General features: G+C 41.8%; 1 protein-coding gene across 16 annotated transcripts in view; it reads right to left on the minus strand.

Moving 5' to 3' along the window:
* The window catches only part of gphnb (gephyrin b), a 94,718-nt gene that overhangs the window by 15,599 nt on the left and 63,533 nt on the right, over nt 1-15,586 (minus strand). For 8 of the 16 annotated variants that reach the window (XM_039781620.1, XM_039781632.1, XM_039781623.1 and 5 more), the window contains 4 exons: nt 11,042-11,083; nt 8,859-8,933; nt 3,977-4,033; nt 1,202-1,244 (listed from right to left, as the gene is read on the minus strand). In XM_039781620.1, coding sequence (XP_039637554.1) covers nt 1,202-1,244; nt 3,977-4,033; nt 8,859-8,933; nt 11,042-11,083 — 217 coding nt within the window. The remainder of the gene's footprint in view (nt 1-1,201; nt 1,245-3,976; nt 4,034-8,858; nt 8,934-11,041; nt 11,084-15,586) is intronic. The other 8 variants (XM_039781631.1, XM_039781635.1, XM_039781636.1 and 5 more) reach the window with 6 other exon arrangements.

Here is a 15,586-nt window from a genome sequence, read left to right on the forward strand (position 1 = left end):
CATAAAATGGCGTAAAGTAAATACAGTGCATTTGGTAGAGAACAGGGAGTGATTTCATACATACGTAGCTCTAGACCAAAGCTTTGAAATTAAAGCCTAGCCCAGCCTGAATCAGAAAAAAACTTCAGACCACTCACCCTTTTTAGCATTTTAATTCTTTATTTAGACAGTGTTAAAGTTGAGAGAAACACAGAGGGGAGGGAGAGAGGAGAGAACTCTGCTGGGACTCAATCCTGAGACAGTGGAGGGATCTACATGGCTCCAAAGGCAAGGAACTGAAAACACTCAACTATCTCTGGAGACAAAAACTGTATTTTTAAGAATTTTCTTTTGTGGCCCAAGAGCCCCAGAAAAACCTTCAAATAAAAATCTGTTGATAAATTAAAACTGATCTGAGCGCACTGGGTTTGCAGCAGTAAAGGTCAAATTCCAAAACTCAGGACATGATAATGCATACATGCAAAACAATTGTATAAATAAACATATGTAATCGAATATGTTTCCATATCACTGTCACCGAGATAACTGGATTAATTTATTTTTTCAGTCCGTATATATGTGCAATAACACAATTTAAACACCATGAGGAGGGATTGGCAATAAATACTCCTGTTTGTTTGCAGAAGCTATGGAACCCAGCTGGATGATGGAAGTGCTCGATAGCAGCCATGTTGGTCTAATAATACCTCTCTAATAATTCCAAAGGTAGAAGGTACAAAGCAAGGTGTAACTAATATGTAATCTGCTCTCTCTCTCTCTCCTTCTCTCTTTATCTCTCTCTGCCTCACAGCAAAGAATAGGCCCTGCTGTGCTTTGATTTCCCTTGACCCAATTTCTCTCCTTTAAACATACACTTTCGCTTCCACAGCATATTCTAATGCTTAACATGAGGCTTAACAACCTCTGGCAAAACATTGCACACACACGCACACACACACACACACACACACACACACACACACACACACACACACACACACACACACACACACACACACACACACACACACACACACACATACACACACACACACACACACACACACACACGCAACACAGCAGCCACACATCAGCCACCTATGGCCAAACAGTGCTCTCATTGTCACATCACAGCTCATTTAAAATCTATTTATGCGTGTTTGAGTGACATACAGATATGACACACAGGAAAGAGCTTTTGAATTGGAAACTGAGTACTCACTTGATCTTAGGATATTTTCTTTGCTGCTGCATCGTGACTGCACCTAAAGATGGGGAGGGCGGTTGGGAGAAAGACGAAGGGCAAAAGGAAAGAGAGAGAGAGAGCAGAGGTAGTGGTAATTTGAGATAAACCGGGCTGCTCTTTTGACATGCTTGAGATGAGAAGCTATTTAAACAACAGTCAGAAGAATTGGCAAAGGCCGTGTCACACTACACTGTGCACTTTGTCCTGCTGTTGGGAGATGGCTACATCTCTTGTATTACTATTATCATCACTTCCTGTACACTACATCATCACATCACAGGTGATATTCACACTGATAAATACACTGACATGTCACATTAGATTGAAGCACTAAAAGGGAATATATGGACAAAGGCAACAACATACAGAGTGACAATATTGTATCACAAGGTCATAACAGATGTATAAACTGTGCTACGGTGTAACATCAAATGCAGTGGAAATGTAGTGTCGAGTATAGATAGTGGCTGTTCAGATGTGGTGCAGGACGGTAAGGTTTCTCTGGAGATCGCTGATGCGGCGTGATAGCTGCACTAGCGCTTTACCTGTAATTTATGGCAAGGTGGGGAGGAGAGCAGAGTGGGTTAAAACTAGGCTGAGCTTCCCAAAAGCATCTTGAGACTTGCTGCTAACTGTTGTTAATGGTGAGTGAATGGAGAACAAATAAACTGAAAGTGGTGCCGGTATAGTTTGTAACTAATATATCTTTGCCAAATTAATTGCAACAGTACAACAAAAGGAAACCACATTGGAGACAATTAGTAGCCTCTATCTTTCTAATTTTAGCACTTCTTAAAATAAAGACTACATTTCCCATAAACCCTGTTTCTTCCAGTCAAAAAAAGGATATTGGTACTCGCCATTTCTTGAGTTTTTAAACATGTTGGAGGCAGTTAAGCCATGGAGCCATGAATAATATTTTCCAATTTCACACAAAATACTAATAGCGTGAAATTGTACAGTTGTATACAGTTGAATACTGTTTTTTACAATTACAAGAAATCAATGTAGTTTATTGTTCTGTACAAACAGGAACTGATGCTGAAAGTGCACCGACTGACATCAATCAAACTTGGGACACACAGCTTATCATCATCTTGTTTAATATGGTAAGAAAGATTTCCTGGCAAGAAGTTTCTTGATGGAATCTAATCAGTTGCACATAATTTACAGTGGAATACAATTAGCGGCAAATGAAAGCAAGAACAAAAAGAGCCTATACGACAGGTATAAGTAGAAGTGGAACACGAACATACCAGTGGTCCCTTTTTCATTTCACCTCTGCTGTCAGAAGCAGCCAACCTCCTGCTGATCATCGTTTGTTAATGGTATTGATAGAAAACGAACATAGTACCGATGCATTGTTGTTACAGATGCTACACAGCACTAAAACGATATACAACGTCTTATAAAGAAGATGCTGTGTTACAATATGAGCATGCTTTTGTGAAGCTCAGCTTTAGGGAATGACTTAATAAGGGAAGGAGAATCACAAGTTGCAAGTTATCAGGCTGCAAGATTGGCACAGAATACAAGTATTCCTGTATAAAACTAAACCAATATACAGAAATAGTACATACATCTAGGCAAAATCTGTTCTGATGCCAATATTTTAAAGTCTTGGCAAAATCATGGCAGGTATTTAAACTTAAGTGTCTTTTGGACAATTGTAAGTTGGGCTTGATTTTGGGGGATTTTTAGCTCTCCATTTGTCTTCCTGACTCCTAGCTGGCCTGTCTATGTACCTTTTTTCAGATGTGTTGACTGGCATAACTAATTGTCAGTCATGTTCAGTCTGCCCTTACATGTCTTTTACTCTGTGTGGCTTCTGGCAGTCCTCCTTTACTTTGTTGCAACTGCTGCATCTCAATAACACACATAAGTTGGGTGTGGGCAGTGTGCGGTGTATGGAGAACCAAAACACCCATGGTGAAGGTCTCTCTACCCCACCCGCCCAGCCACCCACCTCTTTCTCCCTCCTCCCCTCCCTCACCGCCATCATTACTAGGCTAATACTGTGACACCACTGAGCACCAAACAGCCGAGGTGAGAGGGTGGGAGATGGGAGGTGGGGCAAGGTGGGTGGGATGGTGGAGGAGGTAGGGATGGAGAGAGACAGAAAGATAGAAAAAACAGGTAGGTAGACAGAAAGAGACAAGGGTGGAAGGATGAGGATCAGCATTACGTGGTCCCACAGCCCGGAAAGAAAAGAAACAAACAAAAACAGGAAGCACGGACTAGACAGACTTCACTAAACTACAGAGCCGAGACACAGCAGAAAGAAGGGAAAACAGGAGGAAAAGAACAAAAACAATAAAGACCACTTGAGCGGCCTGATGGCATCTACTTAACAGACATCCAGCACACCAGACATAGCTACTGAAAGCAGAGCATGTTAACCGGAAAGACAGAAACAGAGACAGACAGACAGATGGAGGGAGAGAAAGAGAGACAGACTGAGAAAAGTGTGCGTGGGGGACGGAGTTAAGAAGACTCCTAACAGACCGGACAGAGAAATAGTGAGACAGAGTGAACGACAGACAGATTGAGGACGAGAAAGAGACCAGCGGCAACAGACAGATAGAGAGACAAACAGAGAAAGAGAGTGAGCGAGAGCTAGAAAGATAGCGAGGCAAGCGAGGAGGGAGGAGGGTTTTGGGGGGGGGGGACACAGAGCGGGGCGTTTGTTTTGCGCGCTCCTCGGAGGAGGGTGAGGGAAAGGCAAGAAGGGGAGGGGGGCGGGATAGTTACTCGAGAGCTGAAGGTCCTCCTGCGATCATCTTTAAGCCCCTCCAACCTACACTGGAGCTAGTGGAGATAAAGCATCGAATCACAGGCATCAGTGCATCTGTCCCGGCAACCACAACACTACAGACAGACAGACAGACAGACAGACAAGACAAACAGACGGACGTAGGGACAAACAGACAGACAGGCATCCACTACGACAAGCAACCCTAGCAGGAGAAGGGAGCAGCAAGGAGCGAACTGAGATAGAAAGAAAGAGAAAAAGATAGAAGGAAAGAAAGGGCAGTGGGCTTTCAGGTGGCATCCCCGCGGCAGCCATACTGGAGGCCCTATGAGCTAAAAAGATAAACAGCTGAAAACATTTTGAATTTTTTTTTCCCAAATATAGTTCTGTGTTCAGAGGTAAAGTTTAGTGCCGTTTTGTGTCTTAGAAGTTATAACACAGCCAACCGTAAGTGCCATCTTGGACAGAGATAACTTTATCCGGTTAGCTAACTATCTGGTCACAATAAGGCTTGTGATATTTTTTTTTCTTTCTTATAGCCAACAAATCCCATGAATGGACTGACACAATGAATTGATACTAACAAGCCTTGCCTCTACAAAGACTCATATAGATTATTCCTCTGTGCATAGAGCTCCATTGTTGTCCAAAAACTATTATAAACACATCAGTAAGCCACATTGTTGCATGGGGTGACATGTTCCTTCATTACCATGAAAACACACACTCTGTTTATTCTATGCCAATCCCACATACACAATCCTGCTGCTCACTAGTAAACTACATGTGTATTAATCCACTGCTGATAATAGTCCCCAACAAATTACTATTTAGGGGACATTTTTATAAATGTACTTTCATATTTGTGAAATAATGGACTGAGTGCCACCAGAAAGTGGCAGAATTCAGAGGTGTTGAGAGGCAACTTTTGTTACCAATAAGAAAAAAACATGGAATAATGCCTTATTTTTTTTTACTCCAAATATGATATTATTTTGATTAAGTTGTTTAGGTGAAAATATGCCTTTTATTTTTCCATTTAACATGATGGTAGCAGTATAACGTTATTTTTTAACCTGCTAATGCTAATTCTAAATGTAAGTTGGTAGTGCATGGGTTGTCAAGTAGATGGGCTGACCAAGTACATGTCACAGTCCAGATGAATTCAATATTTTTGATTTGAGCACTAGTTAACACATTTGTTAGAAGCATTGTAGCATCTAGTAGTTGTATAATAAGAGTAACGTTGCTTCAATAAGCATTGTGAGCTGGCTAACAATACCAAAAGGTAGCTGTTTGTTGAGGTTAACTGAGCTACTCAAACTACAACTACTTTGAGATGTAGTTTGAGACTTTGAGTAGAGACGAGATAAAGAAGGACGAGACCTGAGGAAGACATGACTATGAATCTAACTTTTCAGACTCCTCACAGCTTCACTAAACCTAAATGACTGAATGAGTGTGGCAGGTAAGTACATATGTATGAGAATGATAGTGATTTTGAAATCTGCTATCTGTTCTTTTAGCTTACTTGTTATTTCTGATTTGTTTTTGTATACAGCCTATTTTCCAGTGGACCTCCATCATGGCACTAGCTGTGGTTGCTAGGAGATTTGTGCCACAACTGCACAGCCCTCATATATAGAGAGGGAGAAGTATGATGAAAAAAAAGAGACAGAAAAAGTACAAAGGTGGGGATTAAGGGAGCTAAATACAGCTACAGAAAGACATAGATCAAACTTGCAGACATTGAAAAGCACATATGAAAACTAACGATCGACAGCTAGGACATTTTTGTACAAGGTGTGCCTTGCTAAAAAAGAACTGCAAAAGACATCTAAAATTATAAAAAAAGACACTAATAACGCATAACAATTACATCAGAAGCTCACTACCTAGCTAGTCTCTTCAAATACACAGACATACCACAAGAATCACAAGTTTTCTACTACCAGTTTTACATATGCCTCTATTGTAGTATTAATCTGTCCTGCAGCTAAGGTTAATGCAGTAAGTGTACAGTCACCGATAACTAAGAAACAGCTAAAAACCTTAATGCAGTGTGGAGTGATGACACTAAGACTGACACGTGTGGAAAACCTCAGTATGGCAAAATAAAAAATAGCTAGTAGAAAAGATCATACCATCAGAGAGCCATGGGGAGACAGTTTGCATATGGAGATGAACACAGTGGAAAAGCTACAGGAAGGTGTGTGTTAGGAAGTGAGGAGTGTGTAGAGAATGAGTGCAGAAGCAGAATGGGGTGTTTTGGGTTATATAGGGGGAAGTGAGGTAGGGGGAGACAAAAAAGCAGACTTTCAAACACTCTCACACTCATTTCTAATCTACCCTTCACCGCAAACCCCCCGTTACTGGTGAGAGACTGACCAAGTTCAAGAAAGGAATGAGCTCAAATGAGGGATACAAAACAATTGCAACAAAACACACACACACACACACACACACACACACACACACACACACACACACACACGCACACGCACAAACACACACACACAAAGAGTTTCCCTCAGTAAGCAAAAATATATGAAATATGAAAAAAAGTCAGTGAACACTGACACATCTGTGTGAGTGTGTGTGTCTGAGGATTTGGGCTTTACACCTTCACTCGTCTTAATGGCACATCCTAGTATGCTGATAATGCAGACACACATACACACACACACACAAAAAAAAACGGTGGCCTCCACGCCAGAAACTCTAATAACTCGACACCCGCCGTCGCCACGGAAACAGTCTGACGACGGGTTGTCATGGAGATCTGCCAGCAAGATCATTGGGCTGGGGAGCGTGTGGCAGTGGCAGTGGTGTCTACAGACACAGAATAGTGAGCGTGGCCAGGTCAGAGAGACACGTGGCTCCAAGGGCTGCGAGCCCCCCGGGGGAAAATTGATGGGGCTAATAACCAGCTGGCTGAGGAGATGCTCCAGGAAATGATGGGATGCAACCGCTGCGGTGCTGAGCTCAGCACAAAACAAAGGAGCTGTCACACAAATTATGCAAAAAGGGGAAGATTTATCCTTCCGCCGTGAGGAGGAGAGGGCTTTGACAGGGCAAGGGAGGCTCGTTTGAACCGGCTTCAACCGCCTCGCCCCGCTGGACGTGGCAAGAGAGGGAGAGGGATGGAATGGAGTAGAGGACAAAACGCTGGAGTGATAGCGACAGAGTGGTATAGGGCAGGACAAAATGCTACTGTGGCAATCCAGAGCCAAGCCCTCCTCCCTGGGGAGTGGAGGAAAGAGCCTGAGGGGGGGAAATGACAACGGGAAAGAGAGTGACACAGCGGTGAGGAAATGTGTTTCAGCAAAGGCCTCTGCTCTCTCCACTGACTGCCGAGCAATCTTGGCTTCTGTAGGGCTACCCAATTACTGCCCCATGGATCATCTGTTAATCCAGACACACACACACACACACACACACACACACACACACACACACACACACACACACACACACACACACACACACACACACACACACACACACACACACACACACACACACACACACATACACACATACACACTTGCGCTCAAATTCAGACCAGGTACATGCACACAGATACTTACACACTTTTCTGCAAAAACAAAACACTACAATATCATCATCCACTGATACACAAATCACATCAAATGATCAGATGGGTGATGAATGAAAGAGAATGAGTGCTGGTGGAGATGGGGAGGAATGCTGCTGACCACTAAAGGTGGTGATACACAGGGCATCTTCTAGAGCAACTCTGAGGGGCAACACTGTCCAACTCAATTGCTGCTTTATTTCTTTTGACTTTTAATCATGTTTTTTTTTTTTTTATTGCCATGTGTATCACCACACTAACTTGAAAACTTATCTCTGGATGAACCACGCACTACACACCTCCCCCTGTAGAAATCTGTTATATGAGGAAGTGTAAAATGTGTGTTTGTGTTTGAAAAACCAAGACTAAGACCTCATTTACACATTGTATTAACATGCAATCTGTATCTGGATAATGATATCAGCTTGGCCTTTGCATTTAGACCTGCTATCCATAAGCATTCTTGTTATCTCAATTTTGCCCACATTGTGATCCAATCTCAATATGCTAATTAGGTAGGACCTGTTAACAAACATGGCATGTTCCGAGTCAATCGAAGGGATGCTGCTGTATAGGTTATAGGTGACCTTTCAACTTGTTGGGTGCACTTTATTTTCTTAGAGCCTCTAAAAGCTTGGTTTCAAATCTTATTTCACTGTGACATTAAATATTCTTGACTAAATAAGCAAACAACCCCACAGTTGACATTACATTTTGATTCAAATATTGCTAAATCTTTATAGGTGCATGGAAGTACACATGACCACCTTAAACAAGTGAGAGGAGCAGTGAAAATACAGCACAGAAATCTCTAATGTGAAATACTTAAAACTGCTTATTTGCTAACAAAAGGATTGTGTGTTCATGTATGAATGTAAAATATCCAGACACAGATCACATGTTAATAACACGTGTAAATAGGGTCTACTCTACCAATATCACCCTGCTTTGATCTTTCGCACTGTGACATCTTCATTTGGGATTTTAAACTTTTGTTTCTCCTGTATCTCCCACTACAGCCACCATATACTGTGTATATCATATTTATTGTTCTTGGAGTATCAGCAAAGATAATGAACTAGAGTAAGACCAGGTTTGCTAAGCTGTTCCAGTGCTACATGCCATAGCAAGGGGTTGCCCAGTACGATATTGTCTCAAATATTAAGTGTGCCTCTCTCTGCCTGTGTGTATGTGTGTGTCACTAGTGTGGTGAGGTGCTATGTGGGATGCCAGTGGCCTGCATGCCGGTAGATAAGAGGCTGGTAGTAAGTTAGTGGGTTTACCTGGTCCAAGGTAGAGTACCTTGACTTGAGCGTGATGACCTCATCCAGGTGAGCCCTGAATTCTCTCCGTGAGGCCTGGGGGAAGCCACAGGATAGTCACTCACCTTCATGCCACACACACTCTCCCGCTGATGCAGGCAACAGGCATGCACAACCACACTGATCACACAACATATCAGTTAGTGGTGCTTTTAAAACACAGTTGCGGTTTCCTCATTTTGCACACTAACGCACCAAAAGCGCACACAAACACATCCCAGAACTAAGCCAGTACTAACCTGACACACATTCTGCAATCGAATCAAAGGAAATTCAAAATGAAAAGTTGTGGCAAACAACTAGAAAACACTAACCACCAACAACACAATAAAGCAAAGATGGATAGAACAGAACCAGTTTAGTACATTTGACCGTTTCAGTAGAGTGCTCCTGCTGTGGACACATTTCTCTGTGTGTGCAAGTGGAAGTTAATAAGTGAACCCAAGTGAGTGCTTGACCCCTGGCAGTACCCAATGCCTCTGTCTGGCAACAGCTGGCGGGAGGATACAGAGTACAAGTAATGGCACTACAGTAATCCAGTTACAGTGATTGAACTTCCAATCATACTACTACAAGCACAGTAATTTAATTACTTTTAGACAATGCTTGGACTTTTTGTGACGTAACAACAAAAACATGTTGCTCGCGTGCACCGAAATCATGGCGGACGTTCATTTTCCATGACAGCAGAAACTGGCATATTAGGAAAGTTTTGTCTCTAAAGTTTATAACAATTGAATTTCTAGCAGAAAATGGATACTACAGTTGCACTTTCTGTCTTCAGTGAAAGCATACAACTGTTAGTTTGTTAGTTAGTACCTATTTTTTGTATACAGTATGGTTACCTAGCAACCGAGGCTTGAAGACACCAAGTGCTAAACAGTTGTACAAAGTTCTGTAAGGGCTGGTTAGAATGTTGAGCTTTGGTCTGGCAGTCTGGAGTTTGATTCCCTGGTGAAGTGATCTTTTTTTTTCATTTTGGATTGGATAATTTGCATGCCATTGCGCAAGTCAGGGCCCACGAACGCGATTTTTTTTTTTGCAGGGTGGTAGGGGAAGACTCATGAATATTCATTAGGGGACTCATCCCTGAATGGCTAGTACTCGTTGCCTGCTCTGGTTGGGTTGGTTAGGTTTAGGTTAGGGGTGCAAATAGCCTCACCCTTTAATTAATTTCTAAATTACCATACAACAATGTAGTGCATTTTGTATTTTTATGCTTCAATTACAGCTGATGTAAGCAATAATACCAATATATGTGCAAAAAGATAATGTGGTCTAAAAAAATATTTGCTATATATATATATATATATAAATAAACACAGGACAGTAACTGCATGACAATTCCTTTGGGAAAAAGAGATGATTTCTTGCACATTGTGCACAGATTTCATTACTGCACAATTACAGGTAATCAATGGATTCCGATATCACATTGGACAAGTGTCAGCACTCTTCCACGCCCTTGCACTGAGGCCACGTCTTTATCACTACAGATCAGAGTCATTGGGGCCTGACCAGAGTAACAAGCACAGGAGAGCTGCAAAGGCTCAGCACATTCATCAGCCCTTTTCTCTTTTACAAGATGCTGTGTGTGTGTGTGTGTGTGTGTGTGTGTGTGTGTGTGTGAGAGAGAGAGAGAGAGAGAGAGAGGCCCTGTTCAAGGAACTGAGGTGTGTAGCTACACACTTTGTTTGTGCAAGCAATATCACTTTCATTCAAATGCATAATTCAAGCATCTTTCAACTTCAATTCTGAGGTTGAAACGCAGTCGAGGAAGATGCCCAATGATGGAGGTTTGTTTATTTTGGAGAATGTGAGTGTGGAGGGTTAGATACAGTATGCATTTCAGAGTGAGGGCAACAGGGCATTTTACTAGACAATGTCGAAGCAAAACATAACAAGACCACATCCAGACAAAACCAGAGAGGAGGAACGGAGAACGTGTGTTGAAAACCACAGAGAGACAGCAGGAGGGCAGCAGGCAGGATAGCACACAAACACACACAAGGGAAAGGATATGAAGTTTAGGGAGTGAAGCTAAAATTTCAGGCAGGAAGTAAGAAGTGTGGTTGGAGAAGGAGGGAGTAGAAACCAATGCTGATGACGGCCGTAACAATGCATTAGAACACATGCAGAAGTACCTCAGCAATGCTTAGGGTGGATGAACAGGAGGGGAGCCGGGCCTGGTGCCGCGAGAGAGAGAGGAGGGGAGAAGAGAAGAGGGTTAACAGAGCCAAAGCTGGGTTGAGCAGGGGGACAGAGTTACACAGAGACTGACGAGGGAAGCTGTCTTTCAGGAGGATATCTGCATGACATGTCTCTGTGTGACTGTCTCAGATGGGCCAAGGCAGCCAAGGGCATGGCGGACAGGACAGGACAGGACGAGGACAGGATGGGGACCGGAACGGACAGGACAGGACAGCAGGTAGGAGATGCATGGGGATTCACTCCCCATCAGAACAATGGGAGAACAGGTTTCACAGGAAACATCACAATTTGAACACTGCGTCAATTCTTCAGCTTGTCAAATGCAGCCTACATTTATATTTTATATTCACGAGACCTGATAGTGAAATAGATTCCACATGCCCTCTGTTTATACCGGAACATCAAAGCTTTTGCAGCTCTAAGAAGACAGATACAGAAAATCAGCCTAATGGGAGGAGCATCTTCCTGCTGAGTCCTTTCAAAGAGAGCTAAATTGACTGTTTGCAATGCCACTATACTATCCCATTCTTGTGAATGTTCTCGTCCTAATCCAGGATGTAAGCGCTCCTTGTAAACTCAAACATCTGAATCTGGAAGACATACACTCACCTTAAAGATTATTAGGAACACCCTACTAATACTGTGTTTGACCCCCTTTCGCCTTCAGAACTGCCTTAATTCTTCATGGCATTGATTCAACAAGGTGCTGGAAGTATTCTCTAGAAATGTTGGCCCATATTGATAGGATAGCATCTTGCAGTTGATGGAGATTTGTGGGATGCACATCCAGGGCACGAAGCTCCCATTCCATCACATCCCAAAGATGTTCTATTGGGTTGAGATCTGGTGACTGTGGGGGCCATTTTAGTACATTGAACTCATTGTCATGTTCAAGAAACCAATTTGAAATGATTCAAGCTTTGTGACATGGTGCATTATCCTACTGGAAGTAGCCATCAGAGGATGGGTACATGGTGGTCATAAGGGGGTGGACATGGTCAGAAACAATGCTCAGGTAGGCTGTGGCATTTAAACAATGCCCAATTGGTACTAAGCGGTCTAAAGTGTGCCAAGAAAACATCCCCCACACCATTACACCACCACCAGCAGCCTGCCCAGTGGTAACAAGGCATGACGGATCCATTTTCTCATTCTGTTTACGCCAAATTATGACTCTACCATCTGAATGTCTCAACAGAAATCGAGACTCATCAGTCCAGGCAACATTTTTCCAGTCTTCAACTGTCCAATTTTGGTGAGCTCCATGCTCAAAGTTGCTTAGATCACCTTTCTTTCCCATTCTGACGTTCAGTTTGGAGTTCAGGAGATTGTCTAGACCTGGACCACACCCCTAAATGCATTGAAGCAGCTGCCAAGTGATTGGTTGATTAGATAATTGCATTAACAAGAAATCTTACAGGTGTTCCTAATAATCTTTAAGGTGAGTGTATGTATCATGTGTAGCATGCTCTCTTGGTAATAAAATGTGTGCTTCAAGTCCTGATTAACGTATCAATTTATTACACGTATTTATTTCAGTTTTTTTTCAGAAGTGGCAAAACATGACATGCCTTCAAATTATACCACTGAAATCAACTGCAATATCACAGAAAACCTGCAGTTTTACATCAGTATTTACCACTTTTTCATACATTGACTGAAATTCATACTTTCCAATGGTTTTGAAGTTCCCACAAATACAGATTAATTGCAACTGATTAAGGATGCATGCCTCACTACAACACAGTACTGTATGTAAGCCCTGCAATCAATGCCGGTGTCAATCATTGATCCAAAATGTCTCCATGTGAATATCCCTTCATCACCATCATGTCGACATCTGACACAACATGTAAAGCAGAAATCACACGGGAAATAAAATGAGCCGGGAATTGCAATGTGTTATATTCTTCACGGTTTCATGTTACTAGATATAACAATGATAACCCGGAATACTAACTGTTTATTAGCCCAACAGCATGTCTTTACAGCAGCATGGCTAACACCAACCACGGTAGCTAAAGTTAACCACAATCCATCAGGTGTATCTCACTACGGATCGTATAGTAGCCCAAAATACACAACACAACGTAATCTATTTCTAGCACCCAAAAGTATCACCTATTACTGCTCTACTGGCGTCAGCCATGATTGCAGCATTCTCATTCATGCTGTGCTAAGGCATTTCTAATAACAATGCCACCACAAAAAGGCACATGAAGACTTTTATTACCTACACTAATGAGGTTGGAAAGAGGTAATAAAGGGAGAGTAATTCACTATGTCCAAGACAGCGTCTGTACAGCATTTTATCCATGTGGTATTTCCCAGAGCCGTCGAGCTCAGAAATGGCATATTACTGGGAAATCCTTGTAAAAGATATCACATCGTGGCCAGGTTGGCTCAGTGGGTAGAGCAGTCGCACATATACTTGGAGGTTTATGCCTCGACGCAGAGGTCTAGGGTTTGAATCCAACCTGTGACAATTTCCTGCATGTCTTCCCCCTTTCTCACCTAACTGTCCTGTCAAATAAAGGTGGATAAGCACCAAAAAAAGAATCTTTAAAAAAAGATATCACATCTATTCCCAGAAAAATAATGGCCATCATGAAAGCCAAGCTCACTATGAATTATTACTTAAGTCATTAGATGATTCCCAATCTTTCCTCGTGAAACAGTAACATTTCAGATTATATAATAAATTGCCTTTTTAAAGTGGGGCTGTCAAGGGATGAGTATCCCATCCCCAATCATTGAAATGCTGAAGATTCACTGTAGCTGCCCTCATTAAACTCACTGCTCAGATAATTGACACTGGCAGGAAACCATGGGAGGTTACAAATTGAAACTCAGGAGTGAACTACACAAGGATCTCCTAAACATTGTAGCAGTAAGGCAGCACTCTGTTAAGAGAAAGCTCAACTCACCAACATCGAAACCATTTGTCCTCTCCAGTCTCATCACACAATATATTTTGTTTACAGTTACATTACTTTACATGATTTCGGGAAACTGACATCCTCCAAATTCTACATTGAAGTATTCTGAATGAAACCCCCCTACTGCACATGTGTAGTAGGGGGGTTTGCCACAGTGTCTTTTTTTATATTACAGTACCACTAGGGTGGGGTGCCAAAGTTAAGCTCTAAAACTTTGGGCAATGGGCAACAGCAAAAACTGCATGCAGACCTATACTATGTTTTGGAATAAAACCTTTTAGTGCAAAATCTTGAATAATCTCGTACCACCACTACCTGACCAAATGAAAAGCAAACTTCAAACCACAACATGTTGCATCATGTTTGGTCCAGGCCATCATTTACCACAGAGCCATCTTGTTTCACAAAAGACTGTTGGATATCAAATGTGATCAGATTACAAATGACCTCACTCTGTACCTGTACACTAAAGCCATTAAAGGTGTCCTGTGGGAAACAAAGTTTCTGTTTACATTCATTGTTTCTTACCAAAATGCATTATGTGAATCTTTGAGGTCTAACAAATGTCTTTCCTCATAAAACATTTGCAAAGGGGATTTTTAAAGTATCTGTATCTTGCTTATGATTGTTTGCATGCAGTCTTCTTCTTCTTCATTTTCTTTTTCTTGTTCTTTATCTTCTTCACTGCCTTATGTTGTTGCATTTCTGCGTATCTTGGTGCATTACCACCACCTATAGATCAACTGGCAGCTTTTAGTTAGCTTGAAAGTTGCAGGCAAGTAGATCCATATGCAGTTAGATGCATATAATTTCTGTGTAACTTTAATTCTGACTGAATGATTTATGTAAAATGTATTTTAGTTTATTTTTATTTTAGTTTGGTTTAGAAAACTTTGGTTTGGGCTGCTTGCGCCATATACATGTTGTTTTGCTGGAGTTTGTATTTTCTAAATCTCCACAATGGAGGTTCTGCGTGCAAAGTCAACATGACTCATAGTAAGAATGGCCACAATTATGAAAAACAAAACCAACAATTATGAGAAATAGACCAGCATTTTCCTTAAACTGGCACAGGAACAACATTGCATTCTGTTTTCCTATAGTACGCAGTTATTTTACAAGTCTTTTGGCATACAAAACAACAATGTAACACACTCACAGTCGTGAATATGTGTTATTAGATTACAGATCCTCATATCTTAACTGAATTATAGATTCAGTTTGATCAGCGTCTTTTGAATGATATCACACACTCTGACTGTGCAGGATTCTGATGAGTTGCTGTCTTTTGCTATCAAATTAAACTTGTGTGCTGTCAGTGCTTTAAGCAGCAAGTTATTGAAAAGGAAAACAAACTTGCTCCCCAACGTCTCCCCTATCAATAAATAAAAGGCAAGAAAGAATCCACACCGTAAAAAGCCAAACAACCAGAAACTATAGTTGACCACAAGCATGTGCTGCATGCCCTATCGTCCAGCCCCGATCATTCATCACTGCCCTCCTATGGCCGTCTCCGTGTCTACATCAACTAGAAATTAA

The sequence above is a fragment of the Perca fluviatilis genome, chromosome 18 (genome assembly GCF_010015445.1).
Source record: "Perca fluviatilis chromosome 18, GENO_Pfluv_1.0, whole genome shotgun sequence".
In the NCBI taxonomy this organism is placed as follows: domain Eukaryota; kingdom Metazoa; phylum Chordata; class Actinopteri; order Perciformes; family Percidae; genus Perca; species Perca fluviatilis.